Source organism: Varroa destructor, unplaced genomic scaffold (genome assembly GCF_002443255.2).
Source record: "Varroa destructor unplaced genomic scaffold, Vdes_3.0 BEIS01000007.1, whole genome shotgun sequence".
Classification (NCBI taxonomy): Eukaryota; Metazoa; Arthropoda; class Arachnida; order Mesostigmata; family Varroidae; genus Varroa; species Varroa destructor.
The window spans coordinates 5,327,911-5,354,869 of NW_019211460.1; the positions used below are offsets into that span (position 1 = coordinate 5,327,911).

Sequence of the window (26,959 nt, forward strand, 5' to 3'; positions counted from 1 at the left end):
ACTGTCTGCTAAGTTTCGAGTTTTCTTGCAGCGCGTCCCACTACGTGATGTTGTGTCTAACTGCCTAACCCCGGCGATTGTTGTTGAAAGAGACGAAGCAACGCGTAACGTCGCACTTCCGTAGCGCGTTTCTCCAGTAAGCGTGCAAAGCAATTGACACTTGTTTTCGCTGGTGATTTGCATCACCGATTTAACAAGCATTTGGCCGGTTGTCAGCGGTGATCATTTACAGTGATTTTAGCGGAAGACATCGTTTTTGTTGGCTGCAGGTTTCGGTTTAATTTCGCGCGTGGAGACACCTTTACCATTGCTTGCTTACCCATACCTACAGCCAGTCCAACCCTAGCAAGTCTGTCACTTGTGCTGCCGCACGAGTTTGTTACGACGAACTATCTACAGCTGTCGTCGTTCACCACCCTAATAGACTAAAGGACCATATAACTTAAGGAGATATAATCGCGAAACAAATCGGAAATCGTTGCCGTTCCATATTAGTGGGCTTTGGGACACCAGTTTTCTTTTTACCGGTGGCTTATAGTTTTACTATTCTCATTATACACAACGACCCGGAGTATTTTGCGTGGCCCTGCCACTGTTCTTCTTTTCCTATACTCTTGTCAACGTGTTGCAAAAAGTTTGCATCAGAACTGGTGCGGTTACGAACGCCGTGCACAACTGCCGTTGCTGCTGTTCGTTTGCTGAAGCTTAAATAGCGTGAAGAACTTAAACCGGGTAGCAGTGCAACCCCGGTACGGTTGCTTAAGGTGAAGTGTGATAACATCTGTCCGTTTTGTTTGTTTATTCTACTGCCCCTATTTCGGCTGCCGGCACAAAATGAGCTCCAGCACCAGCGCGGACGTCAAGGCCAACGGAGGCACTAATAATGGTGAGAAAGTAACAGCATGCAGTTACAACAGTAAGCAAACAACGACGTTTGACGCTTCTTTTGCCTATGTCAACGATATAGGTTAACTGAATTTTATAGGTATAGCAGCATTATGGGGCGTACTCTTTTCAGAATATATGGCTGTTGCTTCATTATTTACGCACGCGATACTTTGATAGTTTGAGACAAACAATAGCTTTATTTAACACTGAGTTTACCTTACAAGATTTTGGCAAGAAAATTATCCCATTAGAAAAATGATGCAAAGTACTTAGTCAAAAACACGAGGAAGTGCATGAGAATCGGTGTACATATTGCATTAATGTTAAAAGTACGAGTCGGTTAACGCTAAATAAAAAGTTAGGGGCCTGGAAAAGTCCCCCATTTAGTATCCTAGTTGCTAAATAATTTTTCACTTTTTCTTACGCAGCATTGCACACTATGAGAGCACCAATGAATGCGATGTTGAATACCACTGCATGAAACTGCTTACTTCCATAAAAATGTTTGTTATTTGTTCTTCTTGTCATGGTTCATGTTAACCTGATTTCTCAAAGGTATCAATAGATATCGCTAGTGCGAGTATTAGAAGGTCCTATCTTGTGGAGTCTGGCCAACAGCGGACTAGCCAATTTGAGTTTCTGATCTCTGTGTTTATTGGTTATCATGCCTACATCGATTTAGATTATCTTATGCAGCTCCGCTTATGGAAAGAATCATATAAACTTTATTGAAGCGGGAAATTTTCGACCGAATTCGAATTAGTAGTTACTGTGGTAGAACAGGCTGGATTCTGTTGATCCATATTGGGGTCTGGGCGATTTGGCATTATATTGTTTTACATTCATTGCTAATGTTATTTGTATGGTTAGCAACTTGCATGGGAATAGGGGAAGTTCAAGGCTAAACATGTTGATAAACAATAGCCATGAAGACACATGACGCAGCAATAGGAACAGCAAAAGGCGATATACGGACGCTGTTGTTTGCTGTGATCGAATGGCTAACGATAAACAATGCGACGCCTAACAATATTCAATATGAGTGAGACATCTCTATTCTGGTTCTATACGAAACGAAACACGCGCCCTCGAATCTCTGTGATAGGGCAAGCGTTTTCGTAATATATAGCTTACATCTCTAGGATGCCCATTCATACAACACATGTGATCGAGTTTACGGCCCACAATAGCCTTCTCTATTTGCCCCATGTTTGTTAAATACAACGAATAAAAATGTAGAGCTGTATTATAATTATTATTAACGACGAATCGATTAGCTCGTATGACACCGCAGAAATGAATAGATTTATCATTTGTTAGAATTGAAATACGAGTCTTAATAATCATGAATACATTGTAAGTGTACATTTAAATTTACCGCAGCTTTAAATTTACCGCAGCGCATAGTCTGACTTGATATGCTATCGACTATTGAAATAACGCTCCTTCTGCGTATTTTTAAAGTTGTACTACAAAGATGAATATGATAGATCGACGTAATTCAAGAGCAAGGTCGTAATGGTCAATTACGGTGTTGTCGTACTGTATCGCAGTCGTCCCATGTAACTGGTGAGGCCTTACTCTAAGACCTCACCAGCCAGATGCTCGTGTTATTAATGTGTTGTTTTGAATTCCGGGGAATTCAATTGGTTGTTTTCCTTTCTCAGTTATCATTCGCTGTGTAATGACTGTAAGCTATGCGCACTGGGGTTGGTGTAGTTTACGTTTATTTTTATACATGGGAGTCAAGTGCCGTTACAGTAGTGCTGTATAGTTTACGCCACAAACCTTTGTAGAATTTTTGTTCACTTATGAATAGTAATATAAATATTAGGTTGTTACAAGTGAACACGGCAAACTTTGAAATTGGATACTTTTTTTAACTACGTGCTGATAGCAGACAAAATTTGGCTGGTAAGTACTTAGTTTTCTCGTTAGTGGGTTTACTCTAAAAATAAATTTAGAAGGAAGAATGTCGTTTAGTTTCAAGAAATAATCTCTCAGTGGTTAATTTTTTGTTTCTCCAAGGCCGCATCGTTGTGAAATTTCGTCAAAAATGGTAAGGACGTTAGGAGAAGAGGCTCTGAGCGAACGCACTGTACGTGAACGATACAAATGCTTCAGAAACGGAGACTGGAGTGTTGAAAGCTAGCTAGGAGACCAGATGTCGGAATCCGAAGGATAGAAACGCATTGTCTCAATCAAAAAGACTTTTCATGTGTCTAAAAGCTTTGTTAGCCGAAACTGATATTTTATATATAACCTGCTATCGAATTATAATCCAAATACTGAAAGTGCAGAAAGTATTTAAAAAAAGAAAGGGTTCCCGTGAGTTGACTCCAGGCCAGTTGGAAATGCGTGTGGTACCACGTGCAATTTGAACTTAATCAACCCGTCTGGAGCATATGGTTGCGATAAATAAGGCATGGTCCAATTTTAACCGCTAGTAAGAAAGGAACCAGGCAAAAGATGGCGTCGTTTACAAGAAAAATAGTTTGGTGGCAGTGTCAAGCAAATGTGTATATAAGGTAATAATAGTTGGAAAGAACATTAGGAGCACCGATTAGTGTGGAATACTCAGCAAACGTGAAACAGAGACTTATGGGCCGTTGCTACGACAACTGAAAACACGCCGTCTGGTTACTTGATAACAGAGCCAGACTTCATCGCTATGCCTTAATTACTTCCTGGATTAAATTATTATTATTATCCAACGTTGGCTTCGACCGGCCATTTTCCCAGCCTAAATCTCTGTGATTACGGGCTTTTTTATAACCTAAGGAGGGTAAGCTGTAGGCTAGCAGAGCATGTCTACTGATTTACTTGGAGAACTCATCAATAACGAAGTCACATAGAGAACGCGAATGGTAGGTATATGGCTATCCAAAAGGTACCGGGATTGGCGTGAATAAATAAGACATGTAACACATCAAAACCAAATTCTAGCTTAGATAGTGTTTAAACTTTGTTTGTTTCAAAATCCACCAGATTCGCCTATAACAGTTTAACTGGAGCAAAGTAATAACTAAACCAACGCGTAACTATATGATCTAAACTAGGTAGCGGTAACCGAAAGGTGGCAATGAGATCATCGCAGGTAACGAGGTGTCCATAGCAAATTTTTTACTATTATCGCGGCGGATATTAATAAATATAAAGTTGCACGGTTTCAGCTAACCGAGTGTACCAGCTATTCTCCATCCTTATAAAGTTTAATGAGTATTGACTGACTGACTTGTAGGACCTATGAAGGTTATTTAATTCATTAAGTTGAAGGGAGGAAATATGCAAGAACTATAGATCTTAAGTGAAAGGGGAACGTGTTGATGGCAAACTAATAGTGTCGCACTTGATATTGCTCAGCATAAATTAATTCACACCAGGCTTGATTTGATATATCTATGAAAGGAGTCACGGCTGGTCACAGACCAAATAACGTATAATAGCTGATACAGCACGACTATGCGTATTTGTAAATAGAATCGATATCCTACATTATGAGAGTTGGAGAGTACAGAGAGAACAGAACACTGTTTTTGATCAAATTGAAAACTCTAAGTACTATATTATTTGTGTTTAGGGTAAAAGAGAAAGTGCTCCTTTTATGAATGACACTTCAACACCGGTTACAGACACGTAAAAAAAATACTGGCTAAGATAATAAAGATAATAAAAAAAATATATGATGTATCAGTCGGTAAATGTCCTTTAAGTAAGTGCGTGGCATTTTTTTTTCATTAAAAAAATAGTAAAAATGGAAAGTAGTCTGTCTTGCTATTAATCGAAAGCTCAGGATAAGACAAGTCTAAATAGCCCCGTGTTGCTATACCTAAAGATACGTTTTGACGCTAAAAAATCGGGGAAAAACGACAGCAGCGCTTCAAACTTACTAAACAAAGGGCGTTTAGAGACATAGCGCCTTTATCGCCTCCATATATTTGTTGAACGGCGTGATGATGATAGCCATGAGAACTGTCATGCATATCTTAATGTGGTCAACAGTTCGGTGGTTTTCTTCGCTAATCAGTGTACAACTAGTTAATGTTGTACCAACTAACACACATCATTTAAAGTATCTGACGTGTGTCTGTTCTGCTATAATGATCATCATCAATACTGCAACTGCAAGATAGGTAGTGGCCGCGATTAAGAGACTCCAAGTTGTAGGGGCCGAGGCAAGCTACGGTTTTGTGAGGAAAGCAAAGTTGAAATTGTACAATTCGTTCTGCTGACTGAATAGCACTTTTTTTAACTTCTTCGTAGAAGGAGTTGTTCATATTACCAATTAAAAGCAACCGTTTAGCGATATGATAACAGCGATCCGCATTATTGTTGTGCGGGCCGCCACCCAGGCCGCCATTACACGGCGAAAATTGATACAGGAGTCATATGTAAACGTACACAGGTTGGCCAGGCAATGGCCAGCCGTGCGAACTTCAGTTTATAGAAGTAAGTCACCCTCTCATAAATACAACTCTTCAGATACAGCATTATTATAGAAAAAGGGCATAATATGGATATTATTGATGCAGGACTTCAGAACTGCACATTTATAATAATGCCGTCACTGTCTATCGAAGTGATCGCAACCCTCAGTTACATGTCAAAAGGTTGGGTTTTAGTATATAATCTGTATACACGGTAATAAACAAATGTTCATCGAAAAAGAATACAGGACGTTTGTTCTAATGCCCGATTTGGTTGTCATTTGGCAGATTGGCTGGTGAGAAACAGTATAACTGCAAAAATTAGCACTTTTTTGACGTGAAACCTGGAGCTATTGGCAGCGTTGTGAAATGATTAAACGATTATTATGTCAATTTGCACTTGTATCCATGTTGAATCTTGGGTGGTATTACAAATATTTTATGTGCTGTCGTTACATGCATTATAAATATTTGATGTAGGTGTTATGCCACCGTCCGCATTACCAAACAATGCTACAGGAGCGGGCGTACCTCGGAAACGCGCAAAGAGAAATTCAAGAACGCTATCCACTGGTGATGCTTCAACGGTTGAAGCAATCTTGCTAGCCAAAGCGTGCCCTCAGTTAAAAAACTCTCGGAGAAGCCGTGCCGGTAGAGGTAGAGGCGCTCCTAAAAAAGGTAAATAAACATTTGATAATATTTTATCCATTATATAAAAATCTAGTCTAGGCGTGCGCATATTTTTCAACAAAAGAGAAACAAGTACAAGTAAATAAAAACTCTCAATGCTGATTCTACAGAACGGTAGTTGTAAGCGCTGTTTACCTGCCTGAAAGAAAGCCTTAAAACTATTTAAAATTTTTTTTGTTAAAAAACCTGAAGTCCTTTACCATAGGTAGTTTATTAGATGTTACTTAATTTTTTACTGATTTTGAATGACAATAGGTAGCTTTTACGAAGATTCGCACGGAATGGCTATTATAGTTGTGGAAAGAGTAAAATATAATGTTAGTTTAGTAGTTTACCTTTTGTCCTTAGGATGTAAATAATTCAAAAGGCTACTATTGAAAAGTTTTAGGTAAAAAGCCCGAAGTAAATACTCTCTGTGCAAAGGATCAAGTTTATTTCTATATATGATGTAATTATGGAACTTAAGTAAAAAAATCAATCAAATAGGTTGCCTAAGATATAAAGTTTACTTACGCGTCAAGTCCACTAATAATTCTGTCTTAACCCTTTATGACGCCAATGTTTTTTTTGTAAATTGGGAGTCATAACTTTTACTTCATTTGACATTAAATAAAGTGGATAAAGCGGACACAAACAACAAGGGGACTTCATTTAAGGTAAGGACTGCACCTTTTTATGCCACAGATTTTTCAGAAATCAGAAAACTGATTTTCAGTGCCCAGTACCTAAATAGTTGTTAGCGCTTATGAATTTGGGAGAAGTATGATTCAGTTCTCAACAAAAACTGAATATATATACCTGTTGAGTACTTCTTAAACCCTTATCTTGACTAAATCCTAAGTAAATCAATTAAATTTTGAACTCTTAAACTTTGGTAAGTTTTAAATAAATAATATTGTAGAAATTGTTATTTGAAGTCGGATTGCCTTAAATATGCTGCATAATAATTCAAATTAAACCTGCTGCAGTGCACGAGCACACGAAAATATGAAATTTATGCAGGACCATACAAATGGTTAAAGTATTAAGCCTACAAGCATTTTTATCCAGTATCACTTGCAAAATATTAGGTAAAAAACAACGGAATTCTACAAAAACGCATAGCCTCAATGTACAGATTTTTCTAAAGTCTTCAATATTGGTCCTAAATGAAAAGTTCGTTCGTAGTTGAAACTCTTTCTATTTAGGTGAATATGTCCATACCGAGCTTAAACGCATGAGCTGGACAGTAATAATTAAAAAACGACTATGATATACGTTGATTCTTTACTTATAGTAATTCTACATACATTTTCTATCTGTTAAGGGCCCCCTTATAGCGCATTAGAGTATAAAATTTTTCTAATGCTAATCCCTTATTTGGTATACAGAAGTCTCTATGGAATAGGGGCAGAGGATACGGTCAACCATTAAATTTTTATTTCGTTAGTTTTAACCATTCAAACGGGTGACTTATCTGGTGGTACATGGCATTGGTGGGATTTCAGTTTTGCTTGGTGGCTAAATTTAGGTGTTTTGTAATAATCGCATAGTATTGTCCAGTATATAGATAATCAACGGGAAATTATTCCTACGCGTTTGAGAAAGAGCAATTATACCCTTCGCGTACGATTCAACTGTGTTTACGTTGGTGATCCTAATGCGTCCCAGTAAAAAAATACTATATGAGATATTGTGTGGTTTTGGAAGTGTGGTATGTATCTTTTCGTTGTAACCACCTTTTGTGTTGGACGAAAAAAAAAATGGTCTCATTAGTTAAATAAAGAGCCAGTGCTTGAAAAAATCTATAATTCCCGTCAAGCCAGTGTAAGAAAAACATGTCAGCCACTTGTATGAAATTTTCGTGAAGTGTTTTGAAGAGGCTGTTAGCGATGGCACAAATTTATTGAAAAAGCCCATGTTCTACAAAAAGTCGGTATTGATATATCTTACTTAGTTCGCGAATTTTGATATGATATTTAAAATATCTGCGAAACATTTGAACCTTAAGAGCACGCTTCATAAAATGTATATGTTAATAATAAAAGAATACAAACTTAAGTAACAAGTTTTCGCCTTTATTTCAAATTTTTTTTGTCCTGTTTTCGCTAATTTGTTGTTTACTTTTTATATACTGGCAATCATCTTCGTAGCATCACCATCGACACATATCAGCGATTAGAAACATGGTAGGTAAATTGTTTCACGAAAATGTTGTGCCTCAATAAAATATGGCGTCTTTGTATTTGTTGGGCTTCAGGGGGTGCCGGAGGCAAGGGTACGTGGGGCACTCCTGGGTCAGAAATGCAACCTGACGTCGTCGACCAGCGTGACCCAAATTACGATTCAGATGGAGAGCGCGAAGATAATGTCGAATTCGAAGCAATAGCACCCGCTGTTCGACCCGAAGATTTGGAGAAGGTGGCTGGCCCATTGATTGTAGAGTACTTCGAACACGGCGATACCAATGAAGTTATTGTAAGTTATGCATTTATTAAGTTGTTATATATATTCATCCGAACAGCATTTCGCAAACTCATGAGTTAACTAATACTCTTTCAATCGATGCCTAAAAGGTTATTCGGAGAACGCCAGAAGACCACAATTACGAGGCTTTAGGGCTAATCATGCTTGTGACGCAGGTTTACACTTATCAACGCTTTAATTAAATTTGAAAACTTGACATAAAGAATAAGTATCCTATTTACGTATTATATAAGGGTTATGTCAGATTTGTGAGCTATACTTATACACATTTTCTAGCAATATCGATTACTAATACATTATCGAAAATCATACAAAAACTCGCTTGCGTTTTAAGCCTACACTGATTTTGAAGAGCGTATTACTCCGGTACTAATGGATATACCTAGTAGATTGTTACTAGAAAATCCGGTAAATATGATGATTGAATAGCTTTTCAAATTGTTAGATTAGAATGTTGTTTTTGAAATGTGTTAGAGGCCTCATTTTCTAACACATGCCTCAGCGCTCTGGCGGCTTCTAGATTGCTATGTACCTACCATTCCCGTTTCCACATGTAGTTTATCTATGGCTTCTCGAAGCGAATCGATAGTGGTATATGCTTACCTACAATTGCTCTTTTTAAGGCATGGAAAGGCCCGTAATTACACAAGCTTTGATGGGGAATAAAAGCAGATTGAAGCCAACATTGGATATTCGTTTGCTGAAAGTATTCGTTGCATAGTTAGTAAAAAGCTATACAAATTGTACATACGGACGCATCAAACGCATGGTTAACTAACAATAACTGTTGCAAGATATCTGTAATGTAAAACTGTGAAGGTTGTATTACGATTACCACTAAGCGCGGTCCTTCGCACCGGGCCTCCATAAAGTGCTCTGGTGATATTTCAGTCAGCAACTTTATGGCGCTCTTGCCTTCTACATCTCTTTACTCCGAAGGCTGGGTTGCTTTATATGCATTATGTATAATCTCTAAAGTGCCAAAGTAATACTCAATTAAATCAAACATGAGGAACGTCGAAGCGGCGCTTTCATTTTCGGTAGCTCAATTACCCCATCGAGTCACTGTATTTTTATCGAATGGTGTTAGATGGAAAGGTGTCTTATTATTGAAATTGCTTTTACACTTAGATGGCTAATTTTTATGAATGTTTTACATATGCGTGCATCTTCGTCGATCACATCTTTGTCAACTTACGACACTCTTCTCTCATTCTTCAGATGTCATTGGAAGAGCTTAATCTTAGTGAAGTACGCGCTGACCTCGTAGCACTGATAATTCAGCTTTCTCTTGAGCGGAAACCTTCACACCGAGAGATGTCATCCGTACTTCTTAGCGATTGCTATGACAGGTAATTACAGTTGTTGAATTTTATGACCTTTTGTTTCGAGATTACGTTGTGTGATGTTGACTCCTTCACTTTCTAATTCTTGTTAAGGTGTATGTTGTTGGTACACCGCTTTTATCAATAATAAAAGTACGAGGGATTACTACATTGCTTAAAAACAAGTCTGTAGGGCTCGCAGTGTAATAGTTAGCTGTAAATAGCGTTTAGAATAGGATAGGATCTTTAGGATAGGACTTTCTACTTAATGTACAATTAAGTGTAAATTTTTTGTTTAATCTTGTTTAAAATATTAAAAAAAAAATACGCTCTACGTCTTTCTTCTTCCATACCGCCTTATTAAATGAATTCCTAGGTTCGGTACATTCCTGATATAATAGATTTGAATATGCTTCAAGTACGAGGATCAATGTACGTTTATATTTATATGTTTTTTACTATAATCCGTAATATTGTATACAGGGTGCTTGAGGAAAAAGACTATGAAAATGGATTAAAGCTTCTTCTTGACTCGATTGCTGACATCTCGCTTGATACGCCGGAAGCTGCAACGGTAAGTATAGCATAGTGCGACATTCTTAAACGCTAAAGATTTTTTAATACGCTTCCACCCTAATTAAACTACCGTTCCACAGTTTTTTACGTTGTTGAATGCACACGATTTTGAGAACACTAGGACCTTTCGTTAAAACTAGAACGATCGGAACGGCGTATCAAGCTCTGTTTTGAAAACATGTAAACATAAAAGTAGAGTTACAGTTGTAACAGAAATAAGAATAGGTAGGTCAGTAGATATACATGTACAAAAACAACATGCAAAAAGTAACTTTTAAAATGTATTTTCTATTTTCTAATGATATCGTCACATAATTTATTGTCGTACAAATTTTCATTGGCTGTTTTTAAATGCTGGGGTTTGCTAGCGAAAGGTGCCTATTATATAGTTCGCCTATAGTACATTTTCGTCCTGTAACAAATTTTTTCGCTCCATCTCACCTCATTAGAACATTTACTTGGATAAATCGACATTGACGAGATACTTCGCCATTGTAGAGAATGATAAACACATTCAATGAAAATCATAGTCATTATTGGTATGGAGATACTACCGGCGTAATTCACTTCCGTTTCTCATTAACTGTAGCTCTACTTTTCACCCAATGTATAATATATAATTAAAATTACGCACAATGCTCAAAGATTTTGCTATAATGGTGAACGTATGCATAAAAACAAATATGCTGTATGTCGTATTGCGACTGCACAACACACAAGAACATTGCATACCCCGTGTCGTACATCGTGTCGAACATTTCTACCCTCAAAACTACCCTCAGATATGCGAAAGGAAATTATGCAGCAATAAAATATAACCTGGACGGAATAGACTGAGAGACATTCTTTTATGATTAGAGGAACTTCAGCCTCACTAATTCACGGCTCATGATATACGCAGTATCCATATCATATCCAAATTTGGAAACCGAACGACTTGAGATTGCATACGTAGACCGCGCTGCCTTTAGATGTCAATGCGAGGAACAAAAAGTTAAGAATTCAGCTGGTTTGATATATTCAACGTCATTTATAAATAGATCGTTGAACGTGTCAAAAAGCAACTTCATGTTCAACACAATGGAGACGAATACCAGATTTCACAACAAAAGGTTGTAACCAGAAACGATGTGCAAATGACCTATTCCTATAAAAAGCCTTCCATCCGCTGTGCAAGCAATCATAAAATCACGTTTATATAAACCATACATATATATATATATATATGTATATATATAACCCATCCACAGAGTGTATTCTATGGCTCACAAAATTATGTTTATATCTATGCGGGGTTTTACCTAAAAAATGCTGTAGTGGATCGGAAATTTCGCGGCTCGTTGTGTAGCTGATGATTGCCTGGCGCCCAAGTTTCTACAGGAGTCATCGCACGAGCCCGATTCTTTAACAGATAAGGCTCGGGAGAGCTTGTCTCACGCCACCGCTCTTCTCAAAATGCCTCACGGAATGGTTCGGCTGGATAACGTTTGGGGGACTGGTGGCGGTGAGTAGTTAAAAGACATTTGACTAATTCGAGCTCAAAAATTCAAATATTTCATGACTCCATTTATGTTAGTATGATACACGTCTAATTAAACTTTGCTTAACAAATATTCTAAGTATGAGCTGTTTAATTATAGGTATGCGTCCTGTACAGTCTCTGGTGAAACAAATCCAGTTAATTCTGCAGGAGTATCTTGCGTCGGGTGATGTGTCTGAAGCTCAACGATGTCTTAAAGAGCTCGAGGTAAATAGACGTAATTATTTATTGAACAAACCAATAGTTGAAAGAGTAAATGTAGTGTTTCTAGTAAATCTTTGTTTTTTTATTTACGAATAATTCAAGAGAACATAGGGTATTGGCAATTCGTTTGTTCATAAACTTGTTGCGCATTCAGAGTTTACCGTCAGCTTTGGAAAGGCGGAAACTAATGCACCAGTTGTCAATCTACTGAATTCCTTTCAGCATTCTCGTGGTGTAAACTTGCAGACACACTTTGTGCATATCACACATGTGTGAAATCAATTATTCCTTTAACAAAAAGGCTGCGTATTACACTAAATAGAAATACAGGAACCGCACTAAATAACTGATATTTCTGCAGTGGTTTCACAGTCCTTCGTATTTGTTCAATAAAGGTTATGGTAGATTTCGACAAAAAGTTAACGTGAAAAATCCACATCCCTGTTATCGTAAACGGCTTTCTTTAAAACCCAAATTCAAGGCATTTTGTTATGCTAGTGAAACGACTACAACATGCTTGAAGCATACAATTCTACAGTAAAAAGAGGACGCTACGCATGCATGATTAAGAGCCATATCGTTAATCTGAAGCTGAAAAATTGTGTAAAATCAGGCATCTAACTACCGTTGCTGAAAATAGTGATTGTAGTGCTTCAAGTCAATCTTAATAGATGAGGCCTTTCATCCTCGTTAAAGGGTCGATATAGGTTTGGTTAGCTAATGACAAAGGTGTAATAACAGTAGACATATTGCTATCTACTAAGAGCGCTAGCAGCGTCATCTGGAGCAGAGTGGCCGGCATACGAATCCATAGCTGCTATATATCTACGAATTTCAGCCATGATAACTTTCGAAGCCATATGGACGATCTATGCAAAATTTTGAATGAAATCGCTAGAGGAACGCTAGTCGCAAGCATTTCAACTCATCGAGCGGATAAGCTTATTCCAGAAAAGCGTTTCTTCATGCTTCAGTTTAAAAAATCTCCAGCTAATTAATGACGGGACGTGAGATCTTTTTCTATAGCGGATAGCAGGTGGAACAAAGAAGTGACATCGAAGAAGTGAAAGGCGATCAATAGTAAAAAATCTACAAAATAGTCCGAGGTAAATTACACAAACCGCTGCCTAAAATTCTAATCAGGGAGACAGCTACAGAAAAACTGGCTTTGAGATAAAAAAAGACGGAGGACGGTGAAGGGTTACGATAGTACTAAATAGACCTACAAGGACCTGGATAGGAGGCGGAAGAAGAAAGCCTAGGACAAAGCTGCAGGCCAGATAAATTACCACCGGTGGCTGTGGAGTCCTTGTAACCAAAAAACCGAAAAGCTTTTAACAAATGGCCACTGAGCTTCTACAAGAAGATCACTCCTCAAAAAAGCGAAAAGAAACCAAATTGGTGATTATATTAAAGCCTAATGAGCCTTTTGGATTTGCGTCCTAATTAATTCAGAACATTATATGAGTGGAATAACAGAAAACGGGTTCGAGTTTAGGGAGATCCCGTCAATACACTCGGGCATGAAACTGATTCTGGAACCAATGGGAACGGTACGAAACGCCGAAGGCCAGGGCAACTTTATCCGTTAACAATGCCTTTGATTCAGTCAGCTGAGACATGATTTTATACGTAACAGGGACAAAATGTATATCTTCATATCGTTGACGCAAAAGTGATCGAACAGTCCAAACAGAGAATGGCACAGTGCTCAAATAAGAAGATTCATTTATTTTTGGTGGTAGTAGCAGCTAGAGACCTCCAACGACATTTACAGATCAACAAAATACATAACTAATACTATGAAATCCTGCCCATAACGGAGGCTCCAGGTACTTAGCATTAATGTGTACAACTTGAACACTCCAGAGAATGGTGAAAAAAAACGCCCTCAAAAAGTATCAAGAGTGAAGAAGTGCAATGTAGGTTGTTGCCTGGACTAAGAGAGTGGTACCACACAGCAGAGGGTGGTGTAAAAGGAACCAGCTAACCCAATTTCTCAGTCATCACGCATATACTCAAGCATGTATCCACAGATAGGGAAAGTGTCAAATATCTAGTGCATCATACGTAATGCTAAACGACTCACACGCTACATACTCGTTAAACATGAACAGGTAGAACACAGCCTGGGTCCTGCGTTTAATAGAATAGGCGACCCTAATGAAATTGAAATAATTTTAAACCAACGCACGAAGAGAAAAAATTGCCTTATGGGTATTTCAGTTAGAGAATGCTGGTCAAGATTTTAGAGTCTAGAAATGAGATCCGGTACCCGTAAACGAGATTTGCATACTGACCTTTTAAAGAAAGCGGGCGAACCATTGACGTACACCATAAGCATGTCGACTAGGTATGGTGTCTCTAGTTGCGAGCGCACCTTTTTTTTGTAAGATCCTTTGTCTCCGATAGATCTGAAACTAGACCTCTGCCATTGCCAATTAACTAAAATGTTTGACCTGAAACCTACAAGGCGCTTAAACGGCCCTTGTTATTTATGATGATCCTAACTATATTCTTCGTTCCCTTATGTTATTAGGAAAATGCTTCAGCATCATTGAAAACAAGTGGTTTGCAAATGTTGAGAAGATACGCATGCAAGTTGAGTGTTGTTATTTTTTCTTAATATGATCAAACACTTACATCAGTGCTACCTTTTTAGTGTCGAACCTTCTGCCAGGTAAGAAAAAACGGCGTAATTTCAATTACATGCTGTTGATTTTTGCAGTTTAACGCCGATACCTTGCGAAAGTTCAGTTGTTCGCAATGCGGCTTTAAGTTTTAAGTATGCATGGTGCTTCGTGCTAATTTAGTAATATAGAAATTTATTGTCCTTTACAAATATTCCTGATTCATGTGCGGAGGATAAGTTTTGCTGAAATAAGAAAAACAGTACCGAACATTCGACCCGAAATAGCGGCTTGATGACGCTTTTAAGGAAAATAGAACACTTACGATGCATTATTTATCGGGTCAATATGAAATCTTTCTGAATGTGAAATTATAACAAAAAACATCAACGATGATGAAGAATTATAAAAAGTGAATTGCTCACAAGCTGACAACAGATGGAAGTATATGCAGTGTATCTGCAAGATCGTATCGAGCACAATGTCGCTACAGGCGAAATATGCGTGTATCTGCGTTGTCCATCAGTAAAAGATAATAGGCTACAAGGTGAGGTTAATGGAGTCAAACAGAGAAAAAAAGCGATTTCAATGGCAATGTAGAGATTCCAACGAAAATTCATGTCCGGACTTGAAATAGATATTAAGAGCATTTGTTATCGCGAGATATCGCCTGGAAAAAAAACGATGAGTACATTCAAATATATGATAGATGTGTGGTATGGCAATAATACAAGATCGTAAACAGCTTGGTTACTCGACGTCATCACCCCGCTTCCATAACGGCCTAGATTCAGAAGAAATAAGCGGCTTATGGCTGTAGTTCCCATATTCTTCCGATTGCTTCCTCTTGCGAGGATAATGTGCCATAGCGTATCCTAGGTCTATTTTCCCAAACAAGCATTGTTATGTGAAGTACAAGTGCCTAACTTTTGAGACGCTCCCAGAGCATGAAGTTCAATTTGTAAACAAGAAGACGAAGTACATATAGCAGACCAAACTATCAATGTTATGCTATACAAGGTTTCAAAATATTATTGATTCTGTCGTAGAGGGTTTAACGAGTTAAATTCAAGTTGTTTGACCAGATAACTTCGGGCAATCTAATACATTGAACATTTACCAAGATGGATCCGCTCTAGAACTCACTTGAAGACAGAAGTGTATTACAAGAGTATGAGGATATCCATGCACGTTGCAGTAAACTTGTACTAAGAATCCATATGATTTGCTTTTTTACCAATGATCGGGTTTGTACCCTATATTGAGTTTCTACCCGTAGCGCACCACGACAGTCAAACACATCTACTGTTGACGCATTTTTTATCTCTCTAGATACTATGCGTTTAGTTTACAATACATTTCCCTAAAGCATGATTTATAATGGAAGTAGAACTTATTTGCTATACCTAGATTAAGAATTTTTTCAAGTTAACATAAAGGTTTTGGAATGCATGAAGAGCCGCATATTAAAATTTTCCCAGGTTTTGCTCAACAGTGCTATGTAAAATACTTGGAAAAGTCTTCTGTAAGGCAACAAAGTAATAGCTACCTTTTAGTGGTAAAATTTGAAACAGAGCTTCTCAGCATAATGGGATGTCATACTATAATTAATAATATAATATAATAATAATATAATATAATAATAGATGTTGCCCTATAATTGTGCTCGTCTTATTACAGGTTCCGCATTTTCACCATGAGTTAGTGTATGAAGGAGTTATAGCTGCAATTGAGGATATGCACGATGCTGCTATTTGCTCGCTCGTGAAGCTGCTCAAGGAATGCGACCGTAGTGGCATCGTAACGCCTCAACAAATGCAAAGGGTAGGTAAAGGAGCGTATATGTAATAAAACTTCCAGCAATTACATATTGGCCTCTGTTAACCATGATCCTCGTCCGTCTTTTCGGTAGCAATTTTCAATTAACATTTTCTACAAGTGAATATTTTAAACTAAGAAACGGTTTTTTGTACATTTCATAAAAATACAAAGTTGAACTGCTATGGGAGTTCTGCAAGGAATTATAGAATTGTAAGGGATAAGGTCGGGGCTAGGTGAGGCAATACATCTCAGTTGAACTCAATCTCTACTGTACCTTTTTTGACTATTCTCACTTTCAGCTCTCGCTTGAGGGGCACCGCGCTCTGACTATAACATGGACTGATTGACATTGTTGTAGATTACCCATTATTTATCACCCGTCCGCGTCTTTACGAGAAAAGGGTTGTCCTTATTTCATTTTAGGGGCTGATCGGCCGTGTATACAGAATTTAACAGCGTATGATTTGTTGAATTAGGAGAATTCTAAATCTCTGCACGATTGTCGTAATCTTAGATTACAGTAAGAATTTCAACGTCCTCATAGCTAGAGGGTCGACCTGCAGTTGCCTCGTTTTCAAGCTGAAGTCGCCATTTTGAAAACAAGCTAACCACATTTTTACCTTGAATTCGGCTATAGTATTAAGTTTGTGTACGTTACAAATTTTTCTAAAAGTTTGGGTCACATAGACATCGATTTTTCGTCTGGAGGTGTTTAGATTATTTAATTATTAGTCTCGTTTTATCTCTATGCAGTTTTTTTGTATTCTTTTGCCGTTTTCTAGGTATATTGTGATATATACTGGCGAAGACTAAAGATAATAAACAGCCTAGGGTTGAGCTTTACTTTGAAGTGATTATACCGTAATTTAAGATGCCGTGGAAGTGTTTTCATATTCGCTAGAAATCACAAATTTATACGGGCAACCACAGACCGCATAAATAAGCAGCTAAATATGATGCAAAAAACAACCATTTTTTAACAATAAAACAACCACTGCCCAATCAATTCAGTTTGTGGCCATTAGCCAATAAATAGGCCGCCCAGGAATTTCACATATCGAAGCACCTGAACTAAATATCTGCATGCATATTTAACGTGAAAAAGTTGCTTTTCTCTGCTTTCTAATGATAAGGCCCATGACGACAGTGTCTTTAGAAAAGCATTTTTAATTTAATAATTTAGTAGACCCCTAACTGCAACTACTGCTACAATTCGGCTTTGGCACACTTCGAGCGCGTTCTCTTTTATGCCCGGTTCTTAAAATTTGGGGCGTTGTATTCTTAAGTTGTGAAGTGTTTGTAACCTTCGTGTTCGGCTCGGATTCGTTCTTTTTGCATAATGTCATACGTTTTCGATCGTATTCAAGTTGAATTTTCAAGCCACGGCGGAGCGTTAACAACATCAGCGATAAACACCTCAAAAACACAGTTTGCCTTTTAACATAGTGACTGATCATACGTGAACACCTAGTTCTATTCGGACACCATTCTCGTAATCAGGGCGGCGCTTTTCTTCCAAATTACTTTACCGCATTGTCGTTTTTCCGTAACTACACAAGCAAAATGTAACTCCTGTACTATGGATGGAAATTATAGCTACGTCATTATTTGGCTCTTGTTGAATTACATAGAACTTGTAAGATGGAGCCGGAACACCTGTTGAGCATTACAACCTGATAATAAAATGCGATTCCTCTAAAAAACAGTTCCTTTTTGGGATCTCAACTGTTCAACTTAGAGATAGTTTATTCAAAATTCATACTACTGTGCACAGTTTAAGCAGCGCTTTTTGGCTAATGTACGACAGTTAAAATCACCATTTCAATCCGACCTCAAAAGGTCCTTGTGACTACGCGCTCTGTCACCTTTGCGCCATCCCCTGGTGCTGATAAAAGAAAACATAAGCTGGTGTCTTTGTAGTTCGGCTAGAAATGGCCTGTTTCCTCGCTGCATTGTGCACCATTTTCGACTTTTGTTTCTTTTTTTTCTTAAAGATTTAAGCATTTTATCTTTCACCTTCTATGCTAAATTACTCGCTGCGTAGTTTGATACCCCGAGCCACTGTGAGGAGAATTATCCAATTCAGTTCACAGTGGCTTTTTTTTGCATTACCCTAGTTTAATAAAGTCCCTGTTTTTCGTGAACTTATTACGAGCTTATGTAAAGTCGTAAAGGAGGCACGAAAATTCAACTTCAAAATAGAGTGTGACAACAACATGTCGCTGTTGTCGTCGATAAGAGTAAAAATTACTGCTTGTAAAAAGATCTCGAATCATCGGCCTTTTCAACGACGATTCGGACGAAGGCGCAATCGAATACTCGAATTATGCCTAATGGCTCGCATGTTCACGCATATTGTGATGAACAATTATTACGTTACATCTCTCAGTAAGGACGTATTTTGATCTGGCCTAATTTAAATACATATATATATATAAAACGCCAATGTTTCATGCGATGTGCGGCGAATATAGAGAAGTACCGTGTGATCCACATGTCTTCAAGATTCGTACTACCTATCTGAAGTAAAGATGACTGGGTTATCATACCCTAGACCGCTTGCTACTGATTGTGCAGTTTTGGGAGTGTCTTCAAAAGAAACTAGTACGACAGTGCCGTCTCAAAAATTCGCGATAAACAGTGACGTGACTAGGGCACATTCTCTTCTCCGAGTTTTTGTTGCTTTCAAAAGCGTACAAATTATTTACATATAACTAATATAAAAACTGCAAAAGAATCAAGTGCGTAACTTCTTTCTTAATCTTTCCTCCTATTGCAGATCTTGCACATTATACCTGTTCTGGTTAATACACTGCCAACAAAATCCTCCGTCAGAAAACGTTTCACTTTGTGTCGGCGTATCCTTGCTCAATGCTATTTTTACATTTGACAATACCGTTAGTTTTCTGGCGTAAACTTTAGTTTGAAAGTATGCCCCTACCTGCAAACACGGATAGGATACATTTACTAATGCTCCTGCTCAATGTGTGTCAGTTTTGTCGATTGTACCGTTTATTTTCAATGTAGCTTTGTCGTTCTAAGGAGGCTTCTCCAAAAAGTGTGCATTTATATTTTTCCATTATTATTATTATTATTATACCATTCGCAATTGTTTTTTGGCCAGACTACCTCTATCTATATAATGTACCATTGCTATAATGTAAATTTTCCCTTTACAATGATTGCGATTGATTTAATTTGCTAACGCCAAGCTCATCACCCATTCATTTTACAGATTTTTTTCAGTATTTTGCTATGCTTGTCTGGTACTCTTTCTTGGTTAATGAAACTTGCTGATCTCCTTAATTTTATATAAAAACTCAAAGTAGTTCCATCCGTTTCGAACTCATCTTCTATCCGATTAATTGTAAGTTGCCCCGGTAGATCCGCTTGTAACTGATATTACATACTGTTTTTCTACTGCATATTTACAATTGCACCAGCATATTAAAATGAATTTTTATTGGTCAAAGTTAATCTTAGTCCATTCACTTTAAATAGATTATATTGTAAGAGAAAAACGATTATAAAGTTATGACCGGTTAACCAGTGTAAACATTTTCGAGACATCCTGTACATAAAGTTAACACTTACGGCTGTTTTTAAGATTAAATTAAAGCAACCATTTTTTTCGATTACAAAATATCACTAAACTAAATAGGCGCTATACTGATTGATGACTTTCTGGGAAGTCATAATTATTTTAGTTTCTGGACGATAAATTGTGACATTTGATGTGTGATTTTTGCATGCTTTCAATGAAACGAACACCATTAAGGAGAATTCTCTTTCATTAAGGAATTCTGCAGGGATAGAAACAGATGAATGTCTAGTAGGGCAAAACTCGGATCTTACCGCAGGTACATTAAAATCTTCCATACAAGTTCTTTTAATTTTTTTTATATATGTGGTCTGGCGTCGACATAATGAAAAGCACGATTTCCTTGATCACTAGTTCCGGTCGATTTTTCTCGTAAAATTGATTTTAACAGTAGGGATTCGAATTCATTGTTTCGCCAGACGGCACGAGCTAGTGATACACAATTTCTCTTCAGTCCTACCTAACACATGGCGTCACCTTCATTGGCATCATTCTGGGCTTTGCTATCTATTATAAAGTATTTTATTTCTGTTCAGTTGCATATTGTTGTTGTGTGTGATCTTTTTTGCATCATCCGTGCAAAACTGATCTCGCTGCGTTTCTGTAGAATAGATGGAAACACTATCAAATAAATTTTTTGCACGAATTCCGTAACACCCAAACATCAAGCCTTTCTTGTGTGGCCAGCTTGTTTGCAATGGTTAACTGTCCGGTTGTAGATGTTTAATTCGTTGTTGATGTCATGGCTACGCACGTATCGCTCTTGCTCACCTTTCATTCAATTTCATCGACTTTTCTGGTATATGGTAAACCACTACAAACAGCTCACTTCCAAAACGCAAGTGGCAGGATTTTCCAATAGCAATTTTTCCGATAACGCCTTTTGAGCTCTGACAGCTTTTGTAAAAAAATATACCCAATTTTTGCAGAAGTTTCTTATCTTGGAGGCGGATCTAATATATTAAAAAAACGTTTCACCAATTTTTGTAAATTTGCTGCTGTCAAACCTCAGTTTTCAAGCAGCACCAACGCCGAACTGATGCAACTCATACTTATCAAACTACATGAATCATCCAGGTAGAAAACACTGTCAGTTCTTTTATCACCTAATATCTACTATACATAGTGTGGCAAATATTTTTGTTATTACTTGGAAGGTCTAGCTTGACCTATGTAGAACGAGGTGCATATGCGTAAATATTGCAACAATCAGCAAGTTAAATTGGGTAACATTTCTAAATATTGCACCCTAATACTGTTTCTATAATACTTTCCTTTTTATGTGTTACGTATAGTGTTGAAGTCGTTAAGCATTATACCAGAGTGCAAATTTCCAGTACGAGACAAGGTCTTTACGCCCGGGCTCAAACACGTTTTTCACTGCGCTGTCACAGGGACACTTCCTGTAATACTATTCTACGAGTGTACTTCAGGCAATAATACGCTTCAGGCTTCATATTACGCAAAGGCAATTGACTAGTATTTATCTATTTTATCTAAATAATAATTTTTATTGTTCTTTTGGATATTTGCAGTTTAATACTTTTATGTGTCAAGACATTAAATGAAGGCTACAATTGTCCGAAGGCCTTTTAACCAGAGACTTTTCCTACCTGTATGTTTTAGCAACGTGCGCTTTATTACCTATGTGTTTATATACAGGATATTAATACAGGTGTGACCTAAAGGTCGTACCCGAAAAGGTACCCCTTTCTTTTTGTGCATATATCATTTCGAACATACTGTATGACATGTTTTGGGTTAACAAATGGGATTGGTATTGAATGATCTTGAGTGTCTGCTTAAACGTAATTGAAGCATCTTATTGAAATGTTTTTGACAAATTCAAACAGCGCAGATTATTTCATCTCTTAGTCCTTACTCTTATTGCTGGCGTTGTTTAAATATGGCCCGGTCAAAGTTAGCCTCGTCTGCCTAGTACCTAATTTACGTTACGAGATTCAATAAATACAAATCTTCGTTCGATGAAATATTTATCTACAAAAGTTTTAATATGACTTCATTGGTAAGAAAAGAAGAAAAGCTTCATAGTGCTTCAGTTACTTGTTCGCTGAAGTTCAGAAAACTGCTTACGACGCTGATCATAGATCCATATGCACTATTTAAGCATTATGCTTTACAAGAGCGCTCTTATGATCTTACCGATTAAAAAAGTGTTGCAAAGGCACTGTTGTGGTAGCCTTGTAAAGGAAATTAATTTTAATTAATAGACTCATGCGGTTTTTACATTAAAACTACATCCTGGTATGCTTACGCATTTCTTAAAGTTTCAGGCTAACAGATCAGGCCATAGCATAACTCAAAGAACTTTCGGGGCAATTGCCAGCGTCGGTTTTGTGTTAAGTCTTTGTGCTACTAAAAGTCGGGACTTGTTTGCCTGGGGGTCGACTAGCTTATTGCACACATCTACAGCTATATTATCGGTAGCGACTTTTCTTTGCGCAGTATGCGTACTTCGCTACTGTATTTGAATTAAAGCGATTTCGACGATCCCCGATATCGAATCAATACTTGACAGTTTAGTATTACAGGTTAAGTTAACAAGTTTTTCACAAGACCTATTTATTGAAGGATATTGAATATTGGGGTTTAAAGAATAGCAGTCATATGCTAAAACAGTTATTAGAACGATTTTAAAACGTGTTTAAAAGTAGTTTTAGCATGCATCCTGTTTCGTGTTGTTAATTTTTGCTTCTAGGGCTTCGAACGTGTGCTCTCTGAGATGTCGGATATCGTCATTGATGTTCCAGCTGCCTATACTGTCCTTGATAGGATTATTGAAAAATGCAATAAGGAAGGAAACTTCTTGCCCGAAAAAGTAAGAAAGATAATACGATACCAATACAACGAAGTCGCTAATTTAATTGAACTTGTCGATAGAAAAAAAAAAGTTTTAAGGCAACATGCGTCCTAGCCGAAAGCCCCTGGCGAAAGTGACATTGCAGATGAACTAGTGTAGGGAATTAGTACTGCAAAACTACTAATTTTTCGTCTTTCTTATAAATTGCTCAGAATACTTTTGTCCTTGGAACACATTTTTGGCTAATTTTTGACAAACCTCTCGATTTAAAAACAGGTGATAGCGTCAATGCCTACGCGCGGCCGCAAGCGTTTCGTATCGGAGGGTGACGGAGGACGACTCAAGGAGTGTTAGATGCTGTCGAGCACAGCAGAACTGGCATGGCTACCTACTGACATTTTCAGTTACAAAACACAGTAGCAAGCAGAATGAAGTGCTTGAACCAACATTTAGGCAACATGGGCAATTACCAACAGGGGTGGCAACGAAACCACACTGCGCTAGGTATCATTTTGGAGCTTACACCCTAAAGCATGACAAAAAGGTTCACCGAATATTACTTACATTGGGCTCAAAACACAATGATGAGATCGCGAAAAATAACAACTCTCCGTGTCAGTGAAGGTGCAAACTGGAAAAACACAGATGTTTGTTAAAACTAGCATGGGCATAATAAGCAGGTATACTTTATCATATCTCTCTTGCTAAGCCCCTTTTTTGGGTTCCTGCATTCAATAGTTTGCAGGAGAGAACACAGCAAAGTGGGTCGTGTGTCGACAATTCGATGTGTTCGTTGTCATATACCACTAATATAGAAAGCAAAGGTTAAATGGTAAACCAGAACTTTAGTAAAAAGGGCAAAAACTGTGAAATTACTTACTGATTGTTGGAAACGGCTCGCACAAACCACCCAATGACACGCCTTAGCATGTCATTAATGCTGACGAGAAGCAAAAGGAAAAAATTACACCATACCGTCACAGAGACCCTAGTCTATAGCAGCATAAACAATGGAGTTTCTTATATAAAAGGATAGCATTTGTAAAAATGCTGTGAATACGAAGGGAGTGAATCGAGGTCAGTACCGTCTCAGGTTGCTGTTGATATTAGGATTCGAATCAAAAGGGCAAATGATATCGGTTTTGTTAATACCAATAATACTTTCCATTGAATGAAAGGTCGATTGTATAACAGACACGATGGCAACTTTTTGTAACAACAACTTTTCTCGTCTCGGAGTGTGCATATGCATGTGTTACTGAGTGACCTTTCTGACTATGAGAATTTGTGTAATTTGGCGTATGTATAAAGCCCGCGTGTATCGATTAGATGGTCTTTCCAACGATGGTAAGAGGTAATTATTATTGCTATATTGGTGATATCTTTTTTCATTACTATTTTATTATAATAAGCGTTCATCTTTAACGTTTAGTTAGTATGCGAGCTTGATAACGCATGGCAAATGTAAACGATAGAGAGTAATCAGTAAGGCTCACAATAGTAATACGAGTACTTGAAATGATAGCTTAAATAGTCGCTATTTGGTTATAACTAGTACAAATGTGTACGCATTTCAAGCGGATTCTGGCTGTAGTAACAGGAACGAAAAATCTTAAGAACACGAGTTGGTATTTACGTGTGCAGAATCAGAAGGAGAACAGTGAAAGCCTATATATAGAGCTTTGTAAAAGGCCCAAAAGGATCAAATAAGATGTTGCTCTTACTTTTGCATAAGTAAAATGCTTACGCTTCCCACATAAACACATTATATGACAAGAAATTACGTAGCACATGTTGCTATGAGTACGGGCACACACACACACACACACACACACACACACACAGACACACACGGACGCACGCATGCACACATGGTGATAAACATGTAACACACTGGATGATATTAAACCCATTTGAAAACCTCAGTAAAAAGGCATAAACTTAAGTCAAACATAATTGAGAAATTATTTTTGCAATGGAAGAACTCGTTCTTGGATTAGTGCAAAATTATTTGCTTTGAGGATGATTGACTTGTAGTTTCGATTATTCGATCTCATCTAGCACAGAGGCCGATTTGTATGGCTTATTTACGATCGCAAGAAGTAATTGTTTATGTGCTTTCAAATATTATTTTATCACAGCATTTACCTAGAATGATCCTGTCATCAGTCGGTCAACCGTTGAAATAATATGGGGCTGTCTCAAGTAGTAGGTATGAGTTATTGATTTTTGCTGGCATCTAGTTCATGGACCGTGTCATGTTCGGAGAAAATATACATCCTGACATAGCACTATGACCTCACACTTCAAGATGAAACCATAGTAAATCAATGAAACGATAATATAAAGCATATGTACCTATAAATTGGCATTATCTGCTTGCATAAGCCTAATTCTATATACGGTAGAATATATATCCTACAGGATGTACATAAAAGTGTACTCCTGCGGGACTTTTGACGGAGATAATACTTGGAAGATTATCATTTTTTGTTGTATTTAGTTTGGCATGAGCTTGCATTCTCGAGATGTTTTGTGTTTTGGGGTATGCATGCGTGCGGGTTCGTTCTACTGGTATTTGTGGACTAACAGGCTGTTACCACTTGTTCTTGATATCCTCTATGCTTCGTTGAATTATTCAGCTTTTTCGATATGGTAGTTTTTTGTACGCAAGCTGGTTGTATCGCAAAACAAAGGATAACGCTCTTCGTTTCAAACAAAGATATACTAATTCTGTGAGATTGATTTTGTCAGAGCCTTAACTTAAGAGACGTGAATGATCAGTGTTCGAACTTTTTGTAGTTGTGTTTTGCCAAAATTCGTCAATTTAAAAACAACACCTTCTATGAAAGTGGCCACTCTTGCACTGTTTTCTATCTCGCTGGCTGCTTTGTTTCAATAATTATATTAATAATATATATATAATAATATAAATTACGCTGACGTCCACTTTTTGTTCTTTTACGCAGTTTATGCCTCGGCCAGTGCAGAAATTCAGCTTTTAGATCGAAAATGAATTAGTATATTTTTAGGTCATACGTTAAAAGGATCAGTAAAAAATAACTGAGTGCTTGTGTTGTTCTCGATGTATACACTATAGAAAAGCGAAGGAACGATTACTAATCGGTAGATCCCGTGTTGACCTATTTTATGAGAAGACATAAATGTGGTGAACAGAAAAAGGCACACCGAGTAAATATTTGAGGTTATGAAAAATTGTATTCTTAAATTAAGGCTCAAACTATCGTTCCGATAAGCCACTCTGATTCTTAGAACAATGTATCCAAGCCGCAATAAAAACTCTGGAAAATACACAAATAGATGTAACCGATAAAAGCATGGAAGCAAGAGTGGAAAAATATCTAAAAATAGCCACATGAAGACTATTATGTAGATCGGGAAGAAAAAATGAATGGTTCAACGAAGCCTGTTATAGAACACCCGAACCGAAATTGTGATTAGAAGATCTTTTACAATCAATAGTAATAACTATTATTTTTGGCTTGCTCCAGAATCAGCAAGAACAAAATTGTCAGATAAAAAAAAAGTAGATAAACGAATGAATTATATAAGCACTACGTAGTAATGTGCAGCCCAATATCAAGATCGTCCTGATACTGAACCAGTGCATTACAACAAGGACAGCGTATTGTGAAACATGGAAAGAAAGAAGAAAGCAAAAATAGCCTACGAGCTATAGAGCAAGCAAGTGATTATGTGCTATGTAATCGATCAGGTACCAAAACCCAAAGAATAACACTGAATACGATGACGACGATGAGGGTAAGCATAATCTCGAAAGCAAAGGCTAAAAAGTAAGTAAATGCGATCAAATCCAGAGCGGATGGCTGATGTGTGGCGTTTAGATGCTCCGCATGATCCAGTTATGTTACGTTGTGCCTTCCCATTGGTTGTACCGCTAAAAGGATATCTTCGTCAATCGACAATAAAGCAAGAGTGCCCTGAGTAA

The 26,959-nt window shown here is 37.5% G+C and overlaps 1 protein-coding gene across 4 annotated transcripts; it reads left to right on the plus strand.

Annotated features, from left to right (window-relative positions):
- Positions 1 to 46: 46 nt before the first annotated feature.
- Positions 47 to 26,959, plus strand: Pdcd4 (Programmed cell death 4). 4 transcript variants are annotated; one of them, XM_086975885.1, is made up of 11 exons: positions 52 to 886; positions 5,796 to 5,993; positions 8,245 to 8,462; positions 9,693 to 9,823; positions 10,280 to 10,370; positions 11,690 to 11,876; positions 12,013 to 12,119; positions 14,656 to 14,716; positions 16,425 to 16,570; positions 22,888 to 23,007; positions 23,266 to 26,959. In XM_086975885.1, exons 1-11 carry the CDS (start codon positions 835 to 837, stop codon positions 23,341 to 23,343), a joined length of 1,389 nt encoding a protein of 462 aa, XP_086832011.1. In that variant the 5' UTR covers positions 52 to 834; the 3' UTR covers positions 23,344 to 26,959. The 4 variants fall into 4 exon arrangements, with proteins under 4 accessions (XP_086832012.1, XP_086832013.1, XP_086832011.1 ...); XM_086975886.1 differs by lacking the exons at positions 22,888 to 23,007; positions 23,266 to 26,959 and adding an exon at positions 16,867 to 19,308 and having other exon boundaries at positions 47 to 886; XM_086975887.1 differs by lacking the exons at positions 22,888 to 23,007; positions 23,266 to 26,959 and adding an exon at positions 21,464 to 21,589 and having other exon boundaries at positions 48 to 886.

What these genes read in the sequence shown, in the direction of transcription:
- Pdcd4 (XM_086975885.1), top strand. Translation starts at nt 835, where the DNA reads ATGAGCTCCAGCACCAGCGCGGACGTCAAGGCCAACGGAGGCACTAAT. An exon ending in CTTAGCGATTGCTATGACAG is followed by an intron (nt 9,824 to 10,279) that starts GTAATTACAGTT and finishes TATTGTATACAG; the next exon opens with GGTGCTTGAGGAAAAAGACT. An exon ending in GATGTCTTAAAGAGCTCGAG is followed by an intron (nt 12,120 to 14,655) that starts GTAAATAGACGT and finishes TTATGTTATTAG; the next exon opens with GAAAATGCTTCAGCATCATT.